Source organism: Perognathus longimembris, chromosome 14 (assembly GCF_023159225.1).
Source record: "Perognathus longimembris pacificus isolate PPM17 chromosome 14, ASM2315922v1, whole genome shotgun sequence".
Lineage (NCBI taxonomy): Eukaryota > Metazoa > Chordata > Mammalia > Rodentia > Heteromyidae > Perognathus > Perognathus longimembris.
In genome coordinates, this window is record NC_063174.1 from 10,044,250 (window position 1) to 10,067,179 (window position 22,930).

The 22,930-nt window shown below is 34.7% G+C and overlaps 1 protein-coding gene across 7 annotated transcripts in view; it reads right to left on the reverse strand.

Moving 5' to 3' along the window:
* Nucleotides 1-22,930, reverse strand: part of Ralgapa1 (Ral GTPase activating protein catalytic subunit alpha 1) — a 186,189-nt gene that overhangs the window by 14,847 nt on the left and 148,412 nt on the right. For all 7 annotated transcript variants that reach the window (XM_048362449.1, XM_048362442.1, XM_048362447.1 and 4 more), the window contains 2 exons: nucleotides 20,928-21,086; nucleotides 18,790-18,917 (listed from right to left, as the gene is read on the reverse strand). In XM_048362449.1, the coding sequence (XP_048218406.1) occupies nucleotides 18,790-18,917; nucleotides 20,928-21,086 (287 nt within the window). The remainder of the gene's footprint in view (nucleotides 1-18,789; nucleotides 18,918-20,927; nucleotides 21,087-22,930) is intronic.

Sequence of the window (22,930 nt, forward strand, 5' to 3'; positions counted from 1 at the left end):
AGCAGGAATATTTGCAAAGAGTCCACAGGACTCCTAAATACTGTCTAACAAAGCATCTACAGGGTACTGACACTGACAGAAAAATACTGTACTTCCCTTTCACCACATTTTCTTCTTTGATATTATTGACAAGCAACCAGTACCTTGAAGTGTTGTTGCTTTTGAACAACCCACACCAGGCTTCCTGTTTCAGCAGGTCTGATTGTGCTGTTAGCACAGAGAGGGCGAGAAAGAGAGAGAATATTTCTGTTGTTCACGAAAGCAACTATGGAAATGGCTGTCAAAATGTAGAGCAGCAGGCAGCAACATACAATTATCAGGAAAAACTCACATGCTGACTTCATGTCCTATAGTTCCTGAACTGAGAAATCAGTTAACCTTTCTTCTATAACTTTGGAAAGTTTTCCTGCTATACAGGATGTGCTACATTGACATTTACACAAGGATAATAAAAAATGTACATGAGACATTTAAAGAGAGACAATAAAATTTTGTGTAGTGGTTCTTTTTGATGAATGTTTTTCTAAAGCCTATTTTAGTCTTTCCTTCTCAAATTTTGTTATGTTTTGGTTTACAATTGTAATTTAACTATTATAGTTCTATAATTCTAGGAATTATAGACTATGTGATAATTCAATGGGAGACACTGTAGGTAGTTACAAAGATTGAGAAGAGGTTAAGAAAAGCCTAAGAGTCAAAGCTAAGACTGTAGTATATCCATTCAGCAGTGAACTTTGCTGATGAAGTCTTTTGCTTTTAAATGGCTTGTATACTACTTTTTTGTATTACAATTTATGTATCAAATATTGAAATAACTGGAATCTCACTTCCTTACAATTTAGTATTTTCAATTCTGAACACACTGGGATGAACTTTAAAGAATTTTACTTATGAAAAGAATTACAACAGATGCTATACTAAAATGATGGGTGTAAGAAAATATTTTATGGAAGGATAACATTTTTAAGTCCAATTTACACAGAAAAGTAATTTATCACACTTTTAAAAGAGGGTATATGGTTATAAATGGAAGAGGATGAAACTGATGGTTCAATCTAAATAATACCACATATCTCACAACTTGTTGGAAAGTACTTTTTTTCATTGGGGGAGATTCACAGCTGCCGAATTTTCTGCAGTTAATAGAGTCCTTTGATTCACAGCAGTGCCCCTTGTACAAAAAATACTGGCCTTTGTGTATTACCAGAAACTAATTTTCTATTTGGCTGAAAAGGGAAAAATGGGGTTATTGCTTCTCCCTCCTACAGAGCTTTTCATTATGCCTGATGCACTCAACTTCTAAGCTCTTCTGAGAAAAAAAAATAACTGAAGAGGCAAGAGGTAGAAAAATGAGCTTGTTAGCACATTAGAAGTGAAGTATCTTGGTGGGCCCTAGAAATTCCCAGTGGTGTGTTAACTTATCACTCTATGCATGCTGGCACTGATAGTCTCCCAATTGATCACTCTCTTTTCGCACCAAAGGTGCTGCCAGGAAGCAAGGGCTGAAGGCCCACAGGAGAACAGTCTGCTATCAAAACAAGCTGTTTTTAAAAGTCTGCTTGAATGGGTAAAACGCTTCATGAAAAGTAGGGTGGAGACACCTACCTGCTTTGAAAATGCTCTACTTTCAGAGGACCTATAAATGAAATATTTTACTTTATATTTTATTTTAGGGATTACACAAAAAATTAGGCAGAAAGCAAACATTAATATTTGTAAAACAGGGAGGATATTTCCAAAGCAAGCAAATGATTATCTAAATGCAACACATTTTTGAAGGATAATTTACTTTGCTATACAAAATGTTTATAAAATTGAAGAAACATACTACAGTTTAAAAACACTAAAATTATCCAGATATACATCATTTTCATTTTATACAAGATGAAAATGTGTTTAATTAAATTCCAGTACATTTTCTAAAATGAGTTTTTGGTTTTTTTTGTGTGCTGGTTGTGGCGCTCAAACTCAAGGCCTGAGTGTTGTCCCTGAGCTTTCTTTGCTCAAGGCTAGTGTTCTACTACTTGAGCCACAGCTCCACTTCTGTTTTTTTTGAAGAGTGTCACAGACTTTCCTGCCCAGGCTGGCTTTGAACCTTAATTCTCAGACTCCAGCCTCTTGAGTAGGTGGAATTACAGGCATAAGCCACCGGGGCCTGGCCTAAAATGATAAAAACAAACAAACAAACAAACAACAACAAAAAACACCAAAAACCTGGTCTACATGGCAAAGAAAATAAGTTTTTTTTTTTTGGGGGGGGGGGACAGTGTTGGAACCTACCACTTTCACTCACTGGCTTGTGCTCTACCCACTGAGCCATGCCTCCAACCCCAAGAAAAACAACCTTTAATGACTGGTTTAAGTGCAAAATGGTATACTTAAAGTACACAGGCTAACATCTAGTTTCATTTTTGATGGGTTAATTTCAGAAAACATTGCTCATTTGGTAAATAATTATAGTGTAAGGTAACATATCTTCTAAAAGCTAAGTGTTCTTCATAATCTTACAATTTTAATGGAAAAAATAAAAAAAAATCAAAACCAACATAATTTGTAGTATATATACACTATAAATGGATGAATGAATGACTAAATCTTTCCTCACATAATGGGGGAAGATATGATGAACTTTAAGTGCTTACTCCCCTGTCCTGTGTCCACAAAGGTACTTTTGTGGTTCCAATCATCATAAAGTTCCAAACAATACTGATCATATCTGCAATTGTATTCAGAATCTTAGAGTTGTGAATTCTTGTATTTCCTTATAATAAATTACTTTTTGTTTGTGCCAGTCATGGGTTTGAAGTCAGGGCCTGGGCGTTGTTCCTAAGCTGCTTTTTGTTCAAAGCTGCAGCTCTACCACTGTGTAGTTTAGCGGAGATAAGAGTCTCACAGACGTTACTGCTCGGGCTGCCTCTGAACCTCCATTTTCATATCTCAACCTGCAGAGCAGGTAGGATTACAGGTATGATCCACCAGCACCTGGCTGACAAGTGCTTTTTTTTTTAATTTAAAGGCAGCTTTCTAGGGAACAGTTATTAGTACCTATATTTTGACTGGCACAAACTCGGTGGCTAGTCACAAGGACAAAGCTCACCTTCCTACTCTGAGTGTTGTCAATGGCACTGAAATTTAAAAAAAAAAACTGAAATGTTAAATTATTATAAAAGGTAAAGGTAAGCCACCATTGCCACCAATAAAAATTCAGAAAATTTAAAGTACAAGTTGAATTCAGAAGGTTTTGCTTATAAATTTAGAATAACTCAAGCTAAAATTAGCTAAAAAGATTTTGATAAGGGAGATTTAGCTGGTAGGAATCTTTAATACAGAAGTAGCCAATCAAAAGAAATAACACACAGGTGCTGCAATCATAGCAATATAATTACCCACTAATCCTCCTTCCTTCTACTTTCTGTAAAAGCAGAAAAGAGGAAGGGAATATTACTATTCAAAAACTAATAAAAGGAACAAAACATGTTCTGTCATAAAGAAATAGCTAAATCGAATCTGAACTTCATTAATACTGTTAATATTATTAAGACATATAAAGTACTTTACATTTCAAGACCAGCTGAACTGTGGTTCAATTTCAGCTTGGTTCTGGGAAGATAACTATGAATTCTCTTTGCCACAGTCTATCTATACGTTAAATGGGGACACCAATACCTGCTCCTATTTATTACACTGGGACTTAAAGGATATTAATAGAGGGCAACTGAAAAGTAGTCCTACAACTGTGCAGCAAATAATTTAATGTTTGGATTATATTTTTATAAATAGCAGGTGCTGTTTCTTGAGGACAATTTCTTCCTTTTGTCTTTGTTTTTTTTTCTCCCGAGACAGGCCTCTTATGTTGCCAAGACTAGCCTTAAACTTAAGTTCCTTCTACCACCTTAGTCTCTCTAAGTGGCTGAGACTAGATACCACTTGTAGCATGTACCATCATGCCTACAGATAATTCTTCCTGTCAGTGAGAAATATACGTATATCTCTGTGCAAGAAACTCCTTAATAACATTAGTGATATTTGTGGTATGTACACAGGCATTTATTCTGACATAAGGAAACTGATTTCTTTTTGGGATAAAAACATAGTATGAAGGAAAGATACTGCAGAGTTAAATAATATCAAGCATTTCAACTTGATTAATATATGGGAGAAGCTATTAAAGACAGATTTGGCATAACAACTTGTGACTAGCGTGTATTAGATTCATGTATGGAGATGCTACAGTGGACCTCCCCCCGCAATTTATGTAACTAATATAAACTTAAAAAAAAAAGAGAAGTAACAACCAGCACTCTTTGTATAATTTTCTTCAGAAAATCTGAGATTTCTTAATTCTGAATGGCTCTTGTTGTCAGAACACTTTGGTGATCACCAATTTCATGTCATACTCCATTAGGCTGCACATTTAGGTCACTTGCAATTTATAATCAGCCTAAAAGAAATGGATTTTTGTGGACTTGGAGGCATGGGCTCAAGTGGTAGGGCCACTAGCTGTAAATAACCCAAGTGTGTATGAGGCCCTGAGCTAAAACCTTGCTTTTAGCACAGAAGCAAAATGAGAAGTATGAATACCCTTAAAAATAATAATTAAAAAATTTCAATGGACATGATTCTCAATTCATCATGGGGATTCCTCCTGTTAAACCCACTGCAAGTTGACATTATCCTAAGTGGAAAGTGCACCTAGCAAACATCCTCCCTTTGCAAGGCAATATATGGTAACACTAACGGTTGTTTACTTTTGTTATCATGATACCACCTGACTGGTATTTACCCAGCATTGCCTGAGAGTATCCTGTAGCATTCACTAGCCCAGGAAAGGACTAAACTTTGAAATATAATTTCTACTGAATGTGTACTGCTTTTCACTTAAAGAAACCATGTAAGATTTAAACATAAAGTTGAACCAATGTACACTGGGGATATCTGTATTTGTTTTTTGCTAGTCCTGGGGCTTGAACTCAGAGCCTGGGCATTGTCCCTGAGCTTCTTTTACTCAAGGCTAGCACTCTACCACTTGAGCCACAGCGCCACTTCTGCCTTTTTCTGTTTATGTGGTACTGAGGACTGGAACTTAGGGCTTCATGCATGCAAAGCAAGCACTCTACCACTAAGCCACATTCCCAGCCCTGTATTTGGTTTTAAAAGACCATTTAGAGAGAGATTATACAAAAATCAAAGTACCATTGACTGAGAATATTTAGGAACATTTAAACTAGAAGATACCTCCACCAACATTCTTTCAGGAAACTTAGAAAAATGTTGATTCAGCCATAGATCTTGCTTGAGTAAGAGTACATAAATTTGCTTGGAAAAATAAAGCCAATGATGGATAAATCTGAAAATAAGGCTCCCAATCTCTTAATATTCTGGTACTCTTTCCTCATCCAAAAGAGAGAGAAAGAGAGAGCATGAGAGTGAGAGCGAGCGAGTGAGAGTGAGAGAGAGCCCGAGAGAGAGCAAGAGAGAGCGAGAGAGGTAAAAAGTGTATTTCTTTTTGGACAATGTCACTCTTTCCTCCACTTATCCTAGTTTTCCCCATTGCCCATGCCCACTAGTTGTATAATTCACTTTCAACATTAGGCATGTTATCTTAAGAGTGACAAAACAATGAATATTAGCTTAAAGCCTAGGATTTGGAAAGTTTTGGAAAATGTATGTTTATACTACTATATTATAATTTATTATAATTACTACACTAGAATAAAAATACTTGGATATTCTAAAATAAAAATGAAAAAAAGGTCATATTTAACAATCTAGTATTAGAAGGCCTTGAAATATCTTCAAAAATTCTGAGCTAATAGTATTGCAGTTTTGAATATTGAAAAATAAGAATTACATTGAGATATATGGTATACTTCATGGATCTCATGTTATTATCAGAAAGTAGCATATTTCCCTAAAGTAGCTTATGAAATAATAGATACTGCTTATAGAATACATACCCTATAAAACAATGTCTGGTAAATTAATAATCTAGTGGGGGAAGGACATTTAATTTCACTCCTACTGTAGCTAACTTCAAGAAACATATAATTTATTTGCAGTAAACATAAAATCCCCCTAAACAAATGGCATGAATCTTGGTACTGTTTAATTATTCCATGCTAATTATTCCATGTTAACAGAAATTCTTCTGAAAGTCTGCAACAGGTTATGACAAACTGTTTTTTTTTTGTGGTGATTTATACTAATGAAATTCTTTAGTGGATGATACTATCTACACAGTAAAGGAAAAGCTGTGATTTGTCAGAGCAGATAAAGCTGGGCTCTAATCCATCCTTTTAACCATATTGCCAAGTCTATATTGTTTTCACTGCGTCTCAATTAGAAGACAGGCAGGACACCTGGTACTTCTTTATCTAAGTCCCATGGGCTGCCAGATGACTCAAAATCCATAACAGGTGCTAAGGCAGTGTGAGGATAGCCCTATTATTGAAAGCTGGAGTTGAATAAAATTTGTACTATATATAATTGCTCATAAACCAGTCAATTACTAAATGAAAACATAAAAAAGTTGTTAAGTCCATCTCTACCAAAGCTCATATAAAATACATTAAAAAGATTAACCTTAAATAAATTGAAAACTAAAAGACTTGAAAATCTTTGTGATTTAATCTAATCTGATTTTGGTAGTTTCCAAAACCATTACCATGACTGTCAAATATGCATCTATCTATCCTACTTTCATAAAGCTAAATAAAACACAACATTTAAGTTATCTGTATATCAAATTTAATGGCAAATTCTTGGTAAGATATACTTGAAAATATAGTGGCATATATCATATATTAACACACATATATATCAGATTTTATAGATAGCAGATAATTGTTTCAAATCAATAGTAATAGAATAGGTTTGAAAAACACTGGGGAAGCTAGGCATGATACCTACCTGCTATCTCCATCATCAGGAGGCTGAGGCAGGAGGATTGAGAGTTCAAAGCTCACTTGGGTTACATAATAAGTTCCAGGCCACTGTGGGCTACACGTATATGAGATCTTGTGTCAAAAAACAAGACAAAACAAAACAAAACAAAAAACCAACCAACCAACCAACAACAAAAATGCTTTGGGAGACACTTTGGGTTGCTTCTTTCGGGAATAAAAATTTCAGTACATAAAGATTGAGGAAATAAATGTCTCTGAATTAAATATACTAAACTTGGACCTTCTAACTATGCAAAAAAAGAAAAAAACCCTAAATAAGTGAAATTTTACGGTGTACAATTACTTAAGTATTATCTTTACCTAAATGCGGTCTAATGTAATTATGAGTTTATTTTAATGCTGTAATTATCAGGAATATAAAAAAGTGATTCTATTATCATATTAAGCAGGAACAAAGTACAGCAGCAAACTGTCAGTTAAGACAGTGTCATAGAATCTATGGCAAGCAGTATATTAGCTTAAACTAATGCATTATATGCCCCCAGGGAATGATAGGCTTACACACTGGACTTTAACATCAGAATCTATCCATTAATCTTGACTTAAATATATTCTATTCTGCAGTAAAAGGAAGAATGGGCATTCAATGAATTAATGTATTTGAAATACTGCACTGGTCCCTATTTACTAAAATCACTTAAGGGGAGCAAGGAGAAGGAATATTGGTACATTTTTTTAGAGATTAATTTTTACAAAAAAATACATCTGACTTCTCCAAATTCAGCAAAATAATTTCATTTACAAAAAGTTTACAGTCTTATAAAACATTATGAAAATATCTCTTCCTGATACTATTTAAGGACACGTTGCATAAGCCACAATTCTGCAATATCATTTGACCAATTTAATTTTAGCTGGAAAAGAGAATTATCTATGGAAATATATGATTAGCCTACCACCCTTCAAAGCTGAAAACGAGTTGATGAGCTATACATATCAGTTGTACAAGTGGGGATCCACTGTGGTATTTCAGTACATACACACAAGGTATTCCTATCAGACTCATTGCCTCTGTCACACTCTATCCCCTTCCTGCTTCTTAAAACACCTTCAGCTGGCTTCACTGTTCTTTTTTTTGTACAGAAAAGGAACTAGTTCCACTATGTTCATCTTCATTCACCCTCTCCATTTGCCCTACTCTCTGCTGCTCCTTCTGTTACCAACCCCCCAACTGAGCTTGTAAAAACTAGTTTTAATAAAAAAAAATGTAGCTGATTGTTTCTTTGTATCAGGACTATCAACTGCTTGTTGATAAACCTAACCACCAGCTGCTTGTTGATATGGCCAACTGGAGTGCTTAGACAAATATCATGGCCCATGTACTTTACAAAAAAAGAAACAACCTACACATTTTTCGATATCCAAATTAGAATTCATCCAGACAACCAAGAACTACTAAATGGTTATCAGTTACTCATTTAAATAATACAGTATTTAACTTTGAAATGTGCTAATATTACCTTTAGTAGGTTATGTTAGTACTTGGAATTGTTACACAGAAAGTTTACATTTTTGTACTACTCTAACTTACATGTCAGATACTATAAAGGAATTCTAAATAAAGAAAATTAAACCAAATTAATAATTTTATCTGGTTTGTGAAATGTGGAGAATTTTGATCCACCTCCTCTCACTTAAAATTGTTATGGAGAGAAAAGGATACTATTTTAATCTAAACATAAAATATCATAAACTAAAATATATGTTTACTCTGCTGTAATCTAGTTGACTGAAAATAATGGCATGTTAACAATGGATTACTACAGGTGGTTGCTTAAATATATTCATTTGCTTTCTTTTTGATAGTAGCTATGTGCTAAATAAAAGTCAACACTCCTATCAAGAGAGGAAGTAAATATAGAAACATCAGTTCTACAACAGCTATTTTTGTTCCTCTCTTTTCTGAACAGCAATTAGTAAAGCAACCCCTTCCCCTCCTCCCTAGCTGTCAAGCTGTTCAGAGCAGTTTGCAACTTGACAATGGTACCATTGTGAATGCTCTCTGGGCTTCCTTCCCACAGAGAGTTAAATGGGCAGTTCCTGCTGCCCATGATTGGTGTCCAGTGAAATAATACTCAAGAGCCAGGTTTTATCAGCTTCACGCCAAAGAAGTGAAGCCAGGGAACCCAAGCCTTCATATCGTACTGGACCATATGCCAACCCTGATGGCCCCAAAGGTTTATCACTAAGAATCAGGATCCATCATGTCCCTTGTGAAATTTTCACTTCACATACCTTATGTGAAATGCAAAGCTTCACTAAAACTGAGCCTTCTTTACAATTGGCATGAACAGATGGACAGTAACAGTGGCTTGGCAAGCAAAAGTTAAGATTTAAATACGCTGTATTCTAGTGTTTGAGAAAGCAGTTACAAGAAAATGGGGAGATTTGTGACTCCCATTAATTCCATTATTGAATTATAAATTCAATGTCAAAAGCCCTTACATTTAATAAAGTAAAAAATTAAAAGCACCTGATTCTTATGATAGACAAATTTTAATAATAATGATTTCAGCTTTAAAACCTTAATTTGCTTTCAGAATCCCCAAATACCATTTTGATCTTTTAAAAATTATTAAAAAAAGACTAGAATAAAATTTGTACATTATGTATTAGACACGGTGAATAATAATGTAAGTATACAAATATACCCTCATCACCTACTAACACAGGGTCTTTTTTTAAAAATAGGTGTATCAAACTATTTTAAAATTTTAACTATTATTGTAAAGGTGATGTACATAAGTCAGGTAATGAGTACATTTCTTTTTGAATAGTGTTACCCATCCCTCATTTTCTCACAGTTTCCCCCCTCCCGACTTCCACCATTCCCAAGTTGTATAGTTCATTTCCAACACAGTGTCTGGTGAGTATCATTGCTGAATTGGTTTACCCTTTGTCCTACTGTTTCTGTGCTTTCCCTTTCCCCTCCCCAAATCAGATAAACTTATTTACAAGACAAAGGGTACAGAAATAAAAAACAGTGACAAAAGGGAATAAACTGGAGGAACAATAATTGCAAATAGTACAATAAAAAACTTTTGTTTCAATTTCTTGGAGTTCATTTTGGTAAGCTTCATTTTATATGATCATATGCACACAGTTACTGAACCCTTGTGATGATTTCCCAAGAATATCATCCTTTAACATAGGCTTTTAATATGAAAAAAAGAAAACAGAATCCCTGTTCTATTCTATATACATGGGAAGTTAAAGATGGAGGAAAAGAAATATCAAGTTTGGCTGTTTTTGGAAACTGTCTTCCTGTATTATCATTGTAGACTCTGTCTTCATTCTAGTGCTTTGTAATATGACTCAACTGTCTAAATTGGCACATAAAGTAGTGTTTTCTTTTTCTTTGATTTTTTTTTTCCCATGAGGCCAATGCACTATAAGAGTAGGATGCTACTGGGTGCTGGTGGCTTACACCTGTAAACCTTGCTACTCAGGAGGCTGAGATCTGAGGATCATGGTTCAGCCCAAGCAGGGAAATCTGAGATTTCTATCTCTAATTAACCATCAGAAAACCGGAAGTGGCACTGTGGCTCAAAGAGATAGAGCACTAGCCTTGAGTAAAGAGAATTTGGGGACAGTGCCCAGGCCCTGACCATAAGCCACATAGCCAACAAAAACAAACAAGCAAGAACAGGGCACAAGCATTTATCAATAATGTGTAAAAGCATAATAACATAGGCTGGTGCCCATGGCTCGTGATTGTACTTCAAGCGGCTGAAGATCCGAGGACTGCAGTTTAAAGCTAGTCTAGGTAGGAAAATACATGAAATTCTCTTTAACCACCATTACAAAACCCCCCAAACTGGAAATGCAGCTGTTGGTTTAGTGGTAGAGCTCCAGCCTTGAGTGATAAAGCAAAGGAATAGAGCCTTAGTTCTGTTGCGTGTGCACAGGCACGTGCACACACGTGCATGCACAGACACACACACTGCATTGCACTCATAAAATGGCAAGTTGAATTGAAACCCCTTTGTACAACTACTTAAAAATAATACAAAAGAATAGAGATTTTTCATTCTTAAAAACAACTATGCTAATTATAACGCCAATAAACACATAGATTTCTATAGGTATGTTTGACAAAAGTACTAGGAAAAAGGAAGCTGTGAGAGTAAAATAAAAAGAATTATATGTATGTTTATCTGAGTTAGGGAAGGGTAACATCAAAATGGTGAGACGGTAAAAGTGGAACCAATGCAACAGTGATACAAGACAATACGTTGTAAACTAACTGTACAACTTGGGGGGGGTAGGGGAGGAGGTAAGGGTGGGAGAAAAATGAGGGAAGAGGTAACAAGTTTGACAGTGTACTCACTACCTTATGTATATAACTGTAACCCTTCTGTACATCACCTTGAAAATAAAATTTAAAAAAAAAAGCATTTCTCACAGGTAAAAAATTTAAACCAGCTTCAGTAACAGTCTAGGGCCATCATAAGTCTTTTAATAAATTTAGGCTTGTACTTAGAATATTTCCAGAGTTAGTATAGAGGACAATAATACCATCAACTACAATGTTACTATAATTTTCCAAGCAGTTGCTACATATAAGTTTAGTGTCTCATGTGGTTAATTTCTTTAATTCTTATACCGATCCTGAGTTTGACTGTAACTGTACTCTTTTTACAGATTAAATTAAGAATAGTCCATAGTTATTGATGTTATCTTCTGAGAAAATGATCCACAAAAGACAGTAGGTAAGTAAAATTACGTAGTGTCTCAAGAAACTAATTTTCTTCTAACATGAAATGGCAGCAATATTGATGGCCCCCCCCAGACGCTTCACAATGTCCTATCATAATGAAAGGCAACCACATTAGTGGAGCCAATCAATTACATTTCATTTGATTTTTGGCTCTCATATTTTTGTAACAGGTTCTTTACATTTGAGTAGAACTGCAGGACCAACAAACTGTGACTAACTGAACAGTGATTATTGACTTTTGGTAATGTGTCTAATAAGGAAAACCTAATTCTGGCATTTAATAAAAAGTCAACTTAAATATATTAGAAGAAATCAAGTAATACTGGTTGTAGGAAAGCATATTAAATCTATGTAAAGTGCACTGTTTTTTATTATTATTATAAAGGTGATGTACAGAGGGAGTACAGTTTTACGAGGTGAGCACTTTACCACTAGGCCATATTCCCAGGCCCAGGGAGTTTTATAAGTCAGGAAATGAGTACATTTCTTTTTGGATGTCACCCCTTTCTTTGCTCTAGTATAATGTACTTTTTTCCCAAGGAAAACAACATTATTTATTTTCAATAATAGGATTTAAACTGTCAACTTAACAAATGTTCTATTAAGGTATCATTTCATATTGAGTTGTGGCATAAATATGCAAGACTTAGGAGCTCTTAGAAATGCAACATTTTCCAAATGACCAAAACAAAATATTCCAAAAGCATAGCAAAAAGTCAATTCAAAATACAAGTACTTATATACTTGCAAGTTTTAATGTAATGTAATAAAATATGAATCTTGTGTTTCAGGTGCCACATTGAATGACCTATATAGTACTTGAAAGTTTTGATAGTAAAAGAAGATCACAATTATCTAGCAAAGCTCTATTTTCTAAATCTGTGATATCCATATACGTGAATCAAATTGATAACAGAATTAATGAATCTACATACATAATAATTCCATCACCTTCTGTTGAGTCTGACATTACAGAAGTTATTGTAAAAGTATGTTATTTCAACAAGAAATAGTTTACTGCTATTTTGAATGATTTAACAAATACTTAAATTGCTAATATTCTACATATAAACAAAATCCATAAAAGTGAAAGCTTCTTAGGGCTCTCATCAATTCTAAGAGTACCAAAAGTCGGAAGATCACTGTCCTACATGCAACTGATTCTGAGACACAGGTCTCTCTAGTGACCAGAGTTAACTTCAATTACTAAGTCATAGCAGACACTCATTTATACACTGGATACAAACAATTCTCAAAATTATTTCTAGAAAAAATTCAACTTAAGTGAATATAAAGTATAGTTCTAAATAAAGACAGAGTTTGAAAACTAGCTCTAACATTTACTAGGCTTTGACCTTAAGAAGAAGAATTTATGCTTTTCCCGAACCTTAGTTTTGTCACATTTAAAGTAAAATTTATAACTGTCCAGAGAAACTGTTGTGAAATACTGTTAAATATGTTTTCAATGTACCTAAATAAGAGTATTTGGATTAACTGCAAACCATATTTATTCACTGCTGGTAGGAATGTAGCATGGTACTGCTGTTTTGGAAAACAATGCTCTATCAGTTTCCTCAAAAGGTTAAACACAGAGACAAGCATAATGTATTCTTTAAAGATGCCATTTAATTATGCTGTACTCATCATACTATGTATTTCAGAATACTACATATGTAAATGTACATGCACACAGAGCTCTAAGCTATCAGTTCTAAGAATGACATGTTGCATTCCATCTCTTTAAATCCTATCCCTAGAAATGGAAGATTTTCTATATATTCCTGATCATTTTCATACTACTTCCTTCTTCCCTGGGACTCTTCATTGTAATTTGCCTATAACCCTACTATGTTGTTTTAGTAGCATTTGCATTTAACCTACACAAATCCTCTTGCATACTTTAAACTCACCTTTAGATTACTTGCATAATGTAAATGTTATGTGGTTTTTTTTTAGGGAATAATGACAAAAATAAATAAGACATTGTTTACTAAACATGTTTTTTTTCACCCTACGTTTCTGATCCATGGTCTGTTGAATACATAGATGCAGAATCCATTGATCAGATGACATTATCAGATGGCAAATCCAAATTCTATAGGAGACCCAAGAAGAATTGATGTTGTTATTTGAATCTAAAGGCAAGAACTTGTTACCTGAATCATCTGGTAATAGAATTCTTCAGGTGACTTCAGCCATTTTTCTCTTAAGGCCTTTGACCAGATGAAGCCAGCCTGCTTTATGTGAGGACAATGGGCTTTATTGATTTAAATAGTAATAACATCTTTAAAAAAATTCCCAGTAACATAATATGTAACCACAACCCAGACAAGCTGGCAAATCAACTATGTAACCAAAAGACTATGTCCCACGAACTCAGGATTTGTTTAGGTTAAATGCAAATACTATATCATTTAATAATAATGAGCTTAAACACTTGCAGATTTTGGTATCCTCAGGAATCTTGGAACTAATTGTCTATGGATTTGGAGGGATATTGCATCATAGTCAAAATGTTTTTTAGATCAAAACAAATAAATTCTTAAATTTTTTTAATTTAAGGAATAGTCCAAGGTCATGAAGAGAACTTTAGAATTATTTCCACTGGGGAAAAAACCAACAAAACAAACAAGATGGACGCTCGAGTTTGTAGGTAGCTAATAAAATGATGGCTAAGATCAAATCTGAAATAGTTCTCTGATCCAATGGTTACCCAGAATCTGCCCAGTCTTTTTCCTCAGTGTTGCATTTCAATTCTAATTGCATGATCAAACAACAAATTGAGCTCAAGAGACAAAAAAGTACCTAGCTGAAAAAAATCTGAGGTTGCATGAAAATGCTTTTCAAGTACAAGTAATATAAGAAATGACAAGTGAAGTGAAGGAGAGATTTCAAAGCTTGAAAGACAGTCATCAATGCTGACAGATTACTGTAATTCTGGTTGCCAGCATGATCGATTTGGGCAGCATATGACAATCAATACTCTCCTCATTTAGTGAACAACATTAGATTCATAGTAACAGAAGATGTTCCTAGGATAAATTTTAAATTCTATTTAATGATCATAAATAGCACAATTTATGCTGTGGAATCTTAGTGGGTACCAATGCTGGGCATAAGATAATTGACCCAGCAGGACAATTATCCAAATAACTAAGTTTATTACGTTTTTTTTACCTCTTATTTATGAGAACTAAAATATTAACTCTAGTGATTTTCAAAGCCTACTACTACCTAAATTCTTGCTGTAATTCATGTTAAGTGTTTTGAACTGTTTTAGAATGACTTTCTCAACAACTTGATTTGTCAAAAACACACATTTTAAAGTTTAAGTTTGATTAATTGCATTTCTAAAATCACTTCTTATTCAAGTGAAAAGATATTCCTGAATTTGATTTAAGTTTCTAGCTGTAGTTTACTATGTAAACTTTCATTTACAAAACAGGTAATGTCTTCAAATATAGTGGAACATACCTGTAATTCCAACTACAAAGGAGCTAGGCCAGCCCAGTTCAAGGCCTGCCTGTGCAACTTTTGGAGACCCTGTTTAAAAATTAAAATAATAATTTAAAAAGTGTTGGGAGCTGGGTGTCAGTGGCTCACGCCTGTAATCCCAGCTGCTCAGGAAGCTGAGATCCAAGGATCCCAGTATGAAGCCCAGGCAAGAAAGATCGTGAAACTCTTATTTCCAATTAACCAGCAAAAAGCCGGAAGTGGAGCTGTGGCTGAAGTGGTACAGTGCTAGTCTTGAGCAGAAAAGCTAAGGGATAATGCTCACGCCCAGAGTTCATGCCCCAGTACAGGCACAAAAACAAAACAAAACTGTGTTAGGGATGTTGCTTAGTGATGGAGTGCTTACTTGCCCACTCAGTGTATGTATTGGGTTCAATCCCTAGTACAAAAAACAAAAACAACAAAAAAAAAAGTGAGTACGATACTTCTTACTGTCCCATAACATTCCTTCCTTTCTTCATTCTTTTGAGATGAGCTTCCTATGTTGACTAAGTTAGTTTCAAACTCTTAGGCTCAAGTGATTCTATCAGCTTACTCTCCCAGGTAGCTACAGGTGTGAGCCATCACTCCCAACTCCTTCTTAACATTTAGAATAGAGAACTCTGTGTGTCTTTGTGAAAAATGATATAATATATTCTTAATATTAAAAGATATAGGGGCAGCTGGGTGCCTGTGGCTCATCCTATAATCCTACTTAGCTGAGATCTGAGAATCGAAGTTCAAAGCTAGCCCAGGCAGAAAAGTCCCTGTGAGACTCCAATTAACCCAAAGAGCTCAGGGACAGCACCCTGGCCCTGAATTCAAGCCCCTATCAAGGAATAGGGGCATATGTAACTATATAGAATTGTCCCTTGGTATCTGTAGGTAATATACTTAGCATATAACCAAATGTAATTTTCTTGTATACTATAATCATCTCTAGAATACTTTTAGTAATACCTATACAAATGTAAGTATATATAAATGTAATACATTATATTTTTAAGGAAATAAAAAAGTCAATTTTTTCCAAATATTTTCAGGCACATTTGTTGAATTTTTGAATATGGAACCCACAGATGCAAAGGGATGACTATATCTAAATACTACAGGGAAACAATGTCTATAGTTTCCAAATTCAAGCTTCCAAGTCAAGAACTATCTGATTGATCTGGCTTAATATTTTTACCCTTAAGTATTGTACACGCAATTTTGATGGTAGAAATTTTTCTGGTTTTCTGTTTAAACAGGTTTTCATCTTTATTATTTATTTTCACCTGAAATCTCTTTTCACCCTAGAATTTTCTCTACTGTGGTCTATACTAATGTCTCAACATGATTAACTGTTACAAATGTCATAATGTTGGCCTGAGAATCCAATCCAATCAAATAATCTGCTAAGAGTCAAATACAAAAATCCTAAGTAGGCAATTTTTTGGTAATGGTTGTTTTTTACATTGATTGTAATAACACATGAGAAATGATTACACAAAATAATATAGCTCATTATGACTATTAAGCACATCCAAATTCAGTAGCTTAATCTTTACACAAATTCTGAGATGGGTAGTAACATCTTTTTGTTTGGACAGTCGTGGGGCTTGAACTCTGGGCCTGGGTGTTGTCACTGAGCTCTTCACTACCACTTGAGCCACTGACCTACTTCCAATTGGCTGGTGGTTAATTGGAGATAAGTTTCAAGGGCTTTCCTGAGATTGGCTTTGAACCTGGATCCTCAGATCTCAGCCTCCTGAGTAGCTAGGATTACAGGCTTGAGCCAACCGGCGCCCAGAGTTACATCTTTTTATAGATAAAGTAAGTAGTATTCAAATATTCACTGACTTGGTTAGGTTTACAACTCTGGTAGATAATTTGCCTAGCATGCTAAAGGACTTGCATTTGATCCCCAATACTGCAATAAAGAAATTCGATGGCTTGACTAAGATCACAAGCAGAAAAGAAGTGAAAGTCTCCTCTCTCCCTTTCTTCCTTCCTTCTGCCTGCCTGCCTCCTTGCCTTCCTCTCTTCCTTCCTTGCCTAGGCTGGCTTCAAACTGTGATTCTCAGATCTCAGCCCCCTATCATTGGGGCTCAGCCAAACTGTATTTTTAATAATATCATTCATTAATGTGATAATTCCAAATCCAAGTAAAGATATATAGCATTTTTTATTTGTAACATTTATAGGTCATTAAGCTTAATTTAACATACTATGATCTACCTGTAATTTCATTTCATAGTGTCAGAATATATAATAAATGAGAATTGGAATGCTTAAGTAGATTTTCACCAAAAGAAACAATGTACAAAAATAAAAACAAAAACAATAGAAGCAATGTAGTAATTCACCAAGTTATAATCACAAATTCATTTCATATTTTCAAATATTTTTCCTTAAAAAATTTTTTTCTGGTGGGGCAATATTGGTGTTTGAACTCAGGGCCTTTTGCTTTCCAGGCAGGCTCTCTACCATTTAAGCTATTCTGCTCAATTTAAGCCATCCTTTTAAATTTCTAAGACATGGTCTCATTATATTGTTCAGGCTGGCCTTCAACTCTCAATCATCCTGCCTCAATCTCCCAAGTACTGGGATTATAGGCATGCATTAGCATACCTAGCTTCCTTTCAAATCTTAACACTTATTATTTTGTTCCTGTAGTCCCAGCTACTTGGGAAGGTAAGGGTGATTACTTAGGTTCAGAAGCTCCAGATCAGGTTGAGTAAAATGGCAAAAACTTCTTCTTAAAAGAAAAAAGGTTATTCATATTGTATGACAGTCACTACGTTAAGAGCTTTTACATTGTTACACATACTGAATTATTCCACAGAACACCAGAAGGGAGATATCATTTTCATTTTATAGATGAGTAAATTGGCGCTCAGAGAGGTTAAATAATATGCTCAGCTCAAAGTCCAGACAATCTGGTCTCCAAAGCAAGACTTCTAAGCCTTCCTCTCAAAACTTCTTATCTCTCTGTTATTCCCTTTGTTTGAAGGCTCTTCTTAATCTCACCAGTATGCTTAACACTTATTCGTTAAAGAATTTCTGGATACCATTATCCATTCCAGCTGAGTGAAAGGCTCCTTGTTGTAAATCTTGCAAACATCACTTTTAAAGCACACATAGAAAACAGTAAGTTTCCCCATCTATTTTGAGTTCTTCACACTGTCTGTTTTGGTCACTTCTGTACCTTTAGAGAAGTAGACTGTTTGCATTTTCAGGACACTAATGAGTTAATCAAAAGATTAGTATTTGTGAAAAACATATAAATTGCTGCACATGGTGGCATGTACCTGGATCCCTGCAGATTACAGACAGGAGGATGATCTCAAGTTCAAGGCTAGCCCTGATAAAGTTAGTGAGACCCTATCTCAAAAACAAAATACAAGTCTTGCAGCATATTTCAAGTGGTAGGATGCTTGTCTTGGGTTCAATACCCAAACTATAAAATAATACTAAAAACACATACCAAAGAAAATATACCATTCAAGTATCATAGCCACTTAATTACTGAGAAATTCTACTAATTATTAACAAAAAGAAACTCAAAGGTCTTTAACACATAAAGTACATATATATTACAGTAGAAATAACAATTTTAAAAAAGGATACAAGTTTTGATATAAAGGAATTAGTGATTTCAGAGCACGGCTTGCATTTATAGCTGTTGATCGAACCATAATGGGAAGAACCTTTCCATTTACAATAGCACCATCAAAAAGTGGGCCAAAGAAGGGAACCTGAAAGAGAAATTAGTACATAATTATACATTCAAATTGAAGAAAGATTGTAAATAAAAGTAATCAAGATACCTAGTATCTAAAAGTAGTGTTGTTGTTTTTTTAATGGCTGGTCCTGGGGCTTGATCTCTGGGCCTAGGTGCTGTCATTGAGCTCCTTTTGCTTAAGGCTAGCACTCTACCATTTGAGCTATGGCACCACTTCCAGCTCGTTCTGTGATTAATTGGAGATAAGAGTCTCGAGGACTTCCCTGCCTGGACTGGCTTTGAACCGTGATCTTCAGATATCAGCCTCCTAAGTAGCTAGGATAATAAGGCAAGACTCTTAAAGTGGTGGTTTTTTTTTTTCCTGTGTTTTTAACTATCCATTTATTTTATTTTATTTTATTTTATTTTATTTTATTTTACTTTATTTTATTCTTTTGCTAGTCCTGGGGCTTGGACTCAGGGCCTGAGCACTGTCCCTGGCTTCTTTTTGCTCAAGTCTAGCACTCTGCCACTTGAGCTACAGCATCACTTCTGGCTTTTTCTAAATATGTGGTGCTGGGGAATCAAACCCAGGGCTTCATGTATACAAGTGAGCACTTTACCACTAGGTCATATTCCCAGCCTCTAAAAGTGTTTTTGTTTCCTCTTCTTTAATAAAAATACTAGGACAATAAACAAAAACCAAAATGTCAATATCTAGATTATGTCCATTCAAAAGAACTATGTGCTTCATGTAAATGACTAAACAATGTATGCTGCCTGACAATTTTCAATTTTCTGAAGTTTTAATTATGTACAAATCAAGAACATTGGAAGTAAGTGTCTTTTCGCTCTTATTGAGCAAAGGAAAATGTATGTATCTTTATAGTCAGGAAGTTGGTTTTCCATTATTTCTGTTAGATACCAGCTTTATAATTGTTAATGCAATGCTCTCCAAATTCATGTGTTGAAGATCTGGTCCCTAATGCAATGTTCAAACATGGAGCACTGGGAAGTGACTGATCATGAGGGCTCTTACCTGATCAGTGGATTTATCTATGGATGGATGCATAATTTTACGACATTGAGAGGAGGTAAAAACTAGGAAGTGGGGTTTTCCTGAAGGAAATAGGCCACTAGAAGCATGCCTTTGAAGGGTATGCCTTATCCTCATTACCTTCTTCCCTCTGCTTTCTAGTTGGCATGAAGTGACAGCTTTCTTCTACTATACCCTTCTGCCATAATGTTCTGCCTTACTACAGGCCCAGAAACATGTGACCATGTACTGAGCCCTCTGTAATTGAGCCCAAATAAACACTTTCCTTTCTTTGGGTTGGGGGGAGGGAAGGGTTGGTCCTGGGGCTTAAACTCAGGGATGAGCTTCTGTACTCAAGGCTAATGCTCTACTACTTTAGCCACAGCTCCACTTCTGGCTTTTTAGTGGTTAACTGGAGATAAAAGTCTCTTGGACTTTCCTGCCTGGGCTGGCTCTGAACCACAATCCTCAGATATCAGCCTCCTGAGTAGCTAGGATTACAGGCATGAGCCTCTAGCACTAGATGTTTTAACCCTAAGGTACATAAGATATCACACAGTTGTAGGAAAGGTGACAGAATTACTTAGCTTTTATGTTGTTAATTTGCAGGGTTCTTATTAATATAGGAATCATATGTCACAATATGGAAATCATTCCCTACTCTAATGAGAATGATTAGTTCTTATTGTGTCTTTCAGGGAATAGTAATAATTCTCTACTTTAATTAAAAGGTAAGTCCTTTTGTGACCATAGTACAAAGGCACCTTTACTCATATCTTACTTAGCCATTTCTTATTTGAGCACATTTTCTTGTTATTTATTCTAATACTTCCAGAACCAAACTTAAAAGAGTCTTTCTAGCTGCCAGAATCTGTGCTGCAATTCCTTTCTATTTTGAAAACTTGATGCCTGGCATAATTTTTCTTCTACAGGATGGAAAGAACCCACAAACGCATACTGAAACACAATTCAAAAATACTACTAATTTAGAAGCTAAGGAGTTCTTACCTCTGGTTTTTTCATTATTTGGATGCTGTACATATGATTTTTCATTGGATATATTATAATTAGGACATCACCAAATTCTGTAGGGATAATTCCTCTCCTATAGTCTCTAGTATGCTCTGACCAAACAATATGCACTTCATCATTTCCTAAATGTCTCAACTGGAAAATAAGAAAAATAAATGCTTTATAAAAGCCCTGTGAGTATAGTTATAAAGTTAGCATTAACATAACATAAAAAGAGAAAAAGTTAAAAAAGTTTAAATTTCATTGATCATTTTCACATCAAGTACACTCAAAGACATTAAGGAGACACTGCAGAAGACCAGGTGATTTTGACTGTCTAGTCAGTGAGAAACGGACAGAATTTAGATAAAAAGATTCACAGTCCACTGTTCTAAACTAGTAACACTGCATCAACTTTCTACTACCAAAGCTTTCAATAGACTGTTTTAAAGAGTGACTGATTTGACGTGTGTTTTTCAGGTCCACTCTGGGCATGCTAATAAGCAGTGATGTGGCCTGAAAATGTCAACAAGAAATGAAAAACAGATAATTTAAACATTGGATAATCACTTAGTAGATGAAAAAAAGAGTTTAACAAATTAATTCCCAGGTTTCCTTGCCTATAGAAATTTAGAAATTCCTTCAAAAAGAGATCCTGAGTTCTTCTGGAAGCTCAAAATGTAAATAAGGTATTTGTGGTGTTTACAGTGTTGCTTAAAGCAACTGAAAAATTAATGTTATGATAAAACCATAAGTAAATAAGACATTAAAACTGGATTTCTAATGAATTAGTAAAAATGAAGTTAATGTCCATTATTTCTACATGGAGAGTACTGTATAAAACTGATTCTATTATAAATGTTCATCATCTAATATATTTGCTTCTGTCACTGCAATCATTTAGGTCTAATTTGGTACATATCGTACATAGGTTTTTAAAAGTTTCTTTTAGATAACTGTACACATAGCAGACGGAAGTTTGGAAGACAGATGTAATAAGTATCAGTGATATTTATACCAAGAGCTAATGTACAGAATTTCTATTTTCCAAACATAAAATTTATGTTAAAGTAAAAAGTAGGCCAAAAATCCAATATGTGATTTAAATAGAGAGGCAAAGTCCACCTAGTGAAAGGGTTTGTTTGTCTTGGATTCTTCTTAAACCTTGAGTTAATTCCTTACACCTGTGTATAACACTACTAGAATTATATAAATGTAGGACTTGGACTTTGTAACATTTTTAAAAAGCAAAAAAGAAATTACACAACTCAGAAAAGCCATGGCTCCATAATTTCATTTTTTAATCAAAATACTTTAAAAATATCCTTCCTATACAGCCATTCCATGTGTCAGCTTCCCTAATAGGTTTATGTTAACTGAATACAAAAGAAATGTGAAATAAATTTAACCAGGAGGGATGATCCAATCTAATTTTGATACATTAATGTCATATGCTGTACATGTTACAATAGCAGCCAGATCTAATACTAAGCTCCGGGCTATACTAAGATTTCCAAATGGCAGATTGTTCTAAGTGATATCAAGTATAATTGAAGTAATAAACGATAGTAAAAGCTGAGCACACTGTCAGGAAGAATTTAAGTATTTACTTTTTAAAATTAAATGAGTTAGGTTAGGAAAGACAAGACAACTGAAATAATGCAGGTCTCAATTTACAGAAAATTCCTTTTATTTATCTGCTACATTAACCCTTGAACTCTTGCCAAAACTATCTGTAATTTCTAGTGTCTACTTATCTAAAGAAACAAGAAGGGAAAAAAGGACAACTGTATTTTTATCTTATAACCAAAGCTTGTCAAGTATCATTCATAAAGTATTAAAAGGACATTACCGAAGTTGAGTAGAAAACATTTTTGCCAAGAACCTGTAATGAAAGTTTTTGGCAATGAGCCATGTACAAAATAAAAAAGTCATTCTAAACATGTCCAAATATTTAAGGAAAAAAGTTTTGGGAAAATGTTATCACTGAAATTTCAGTG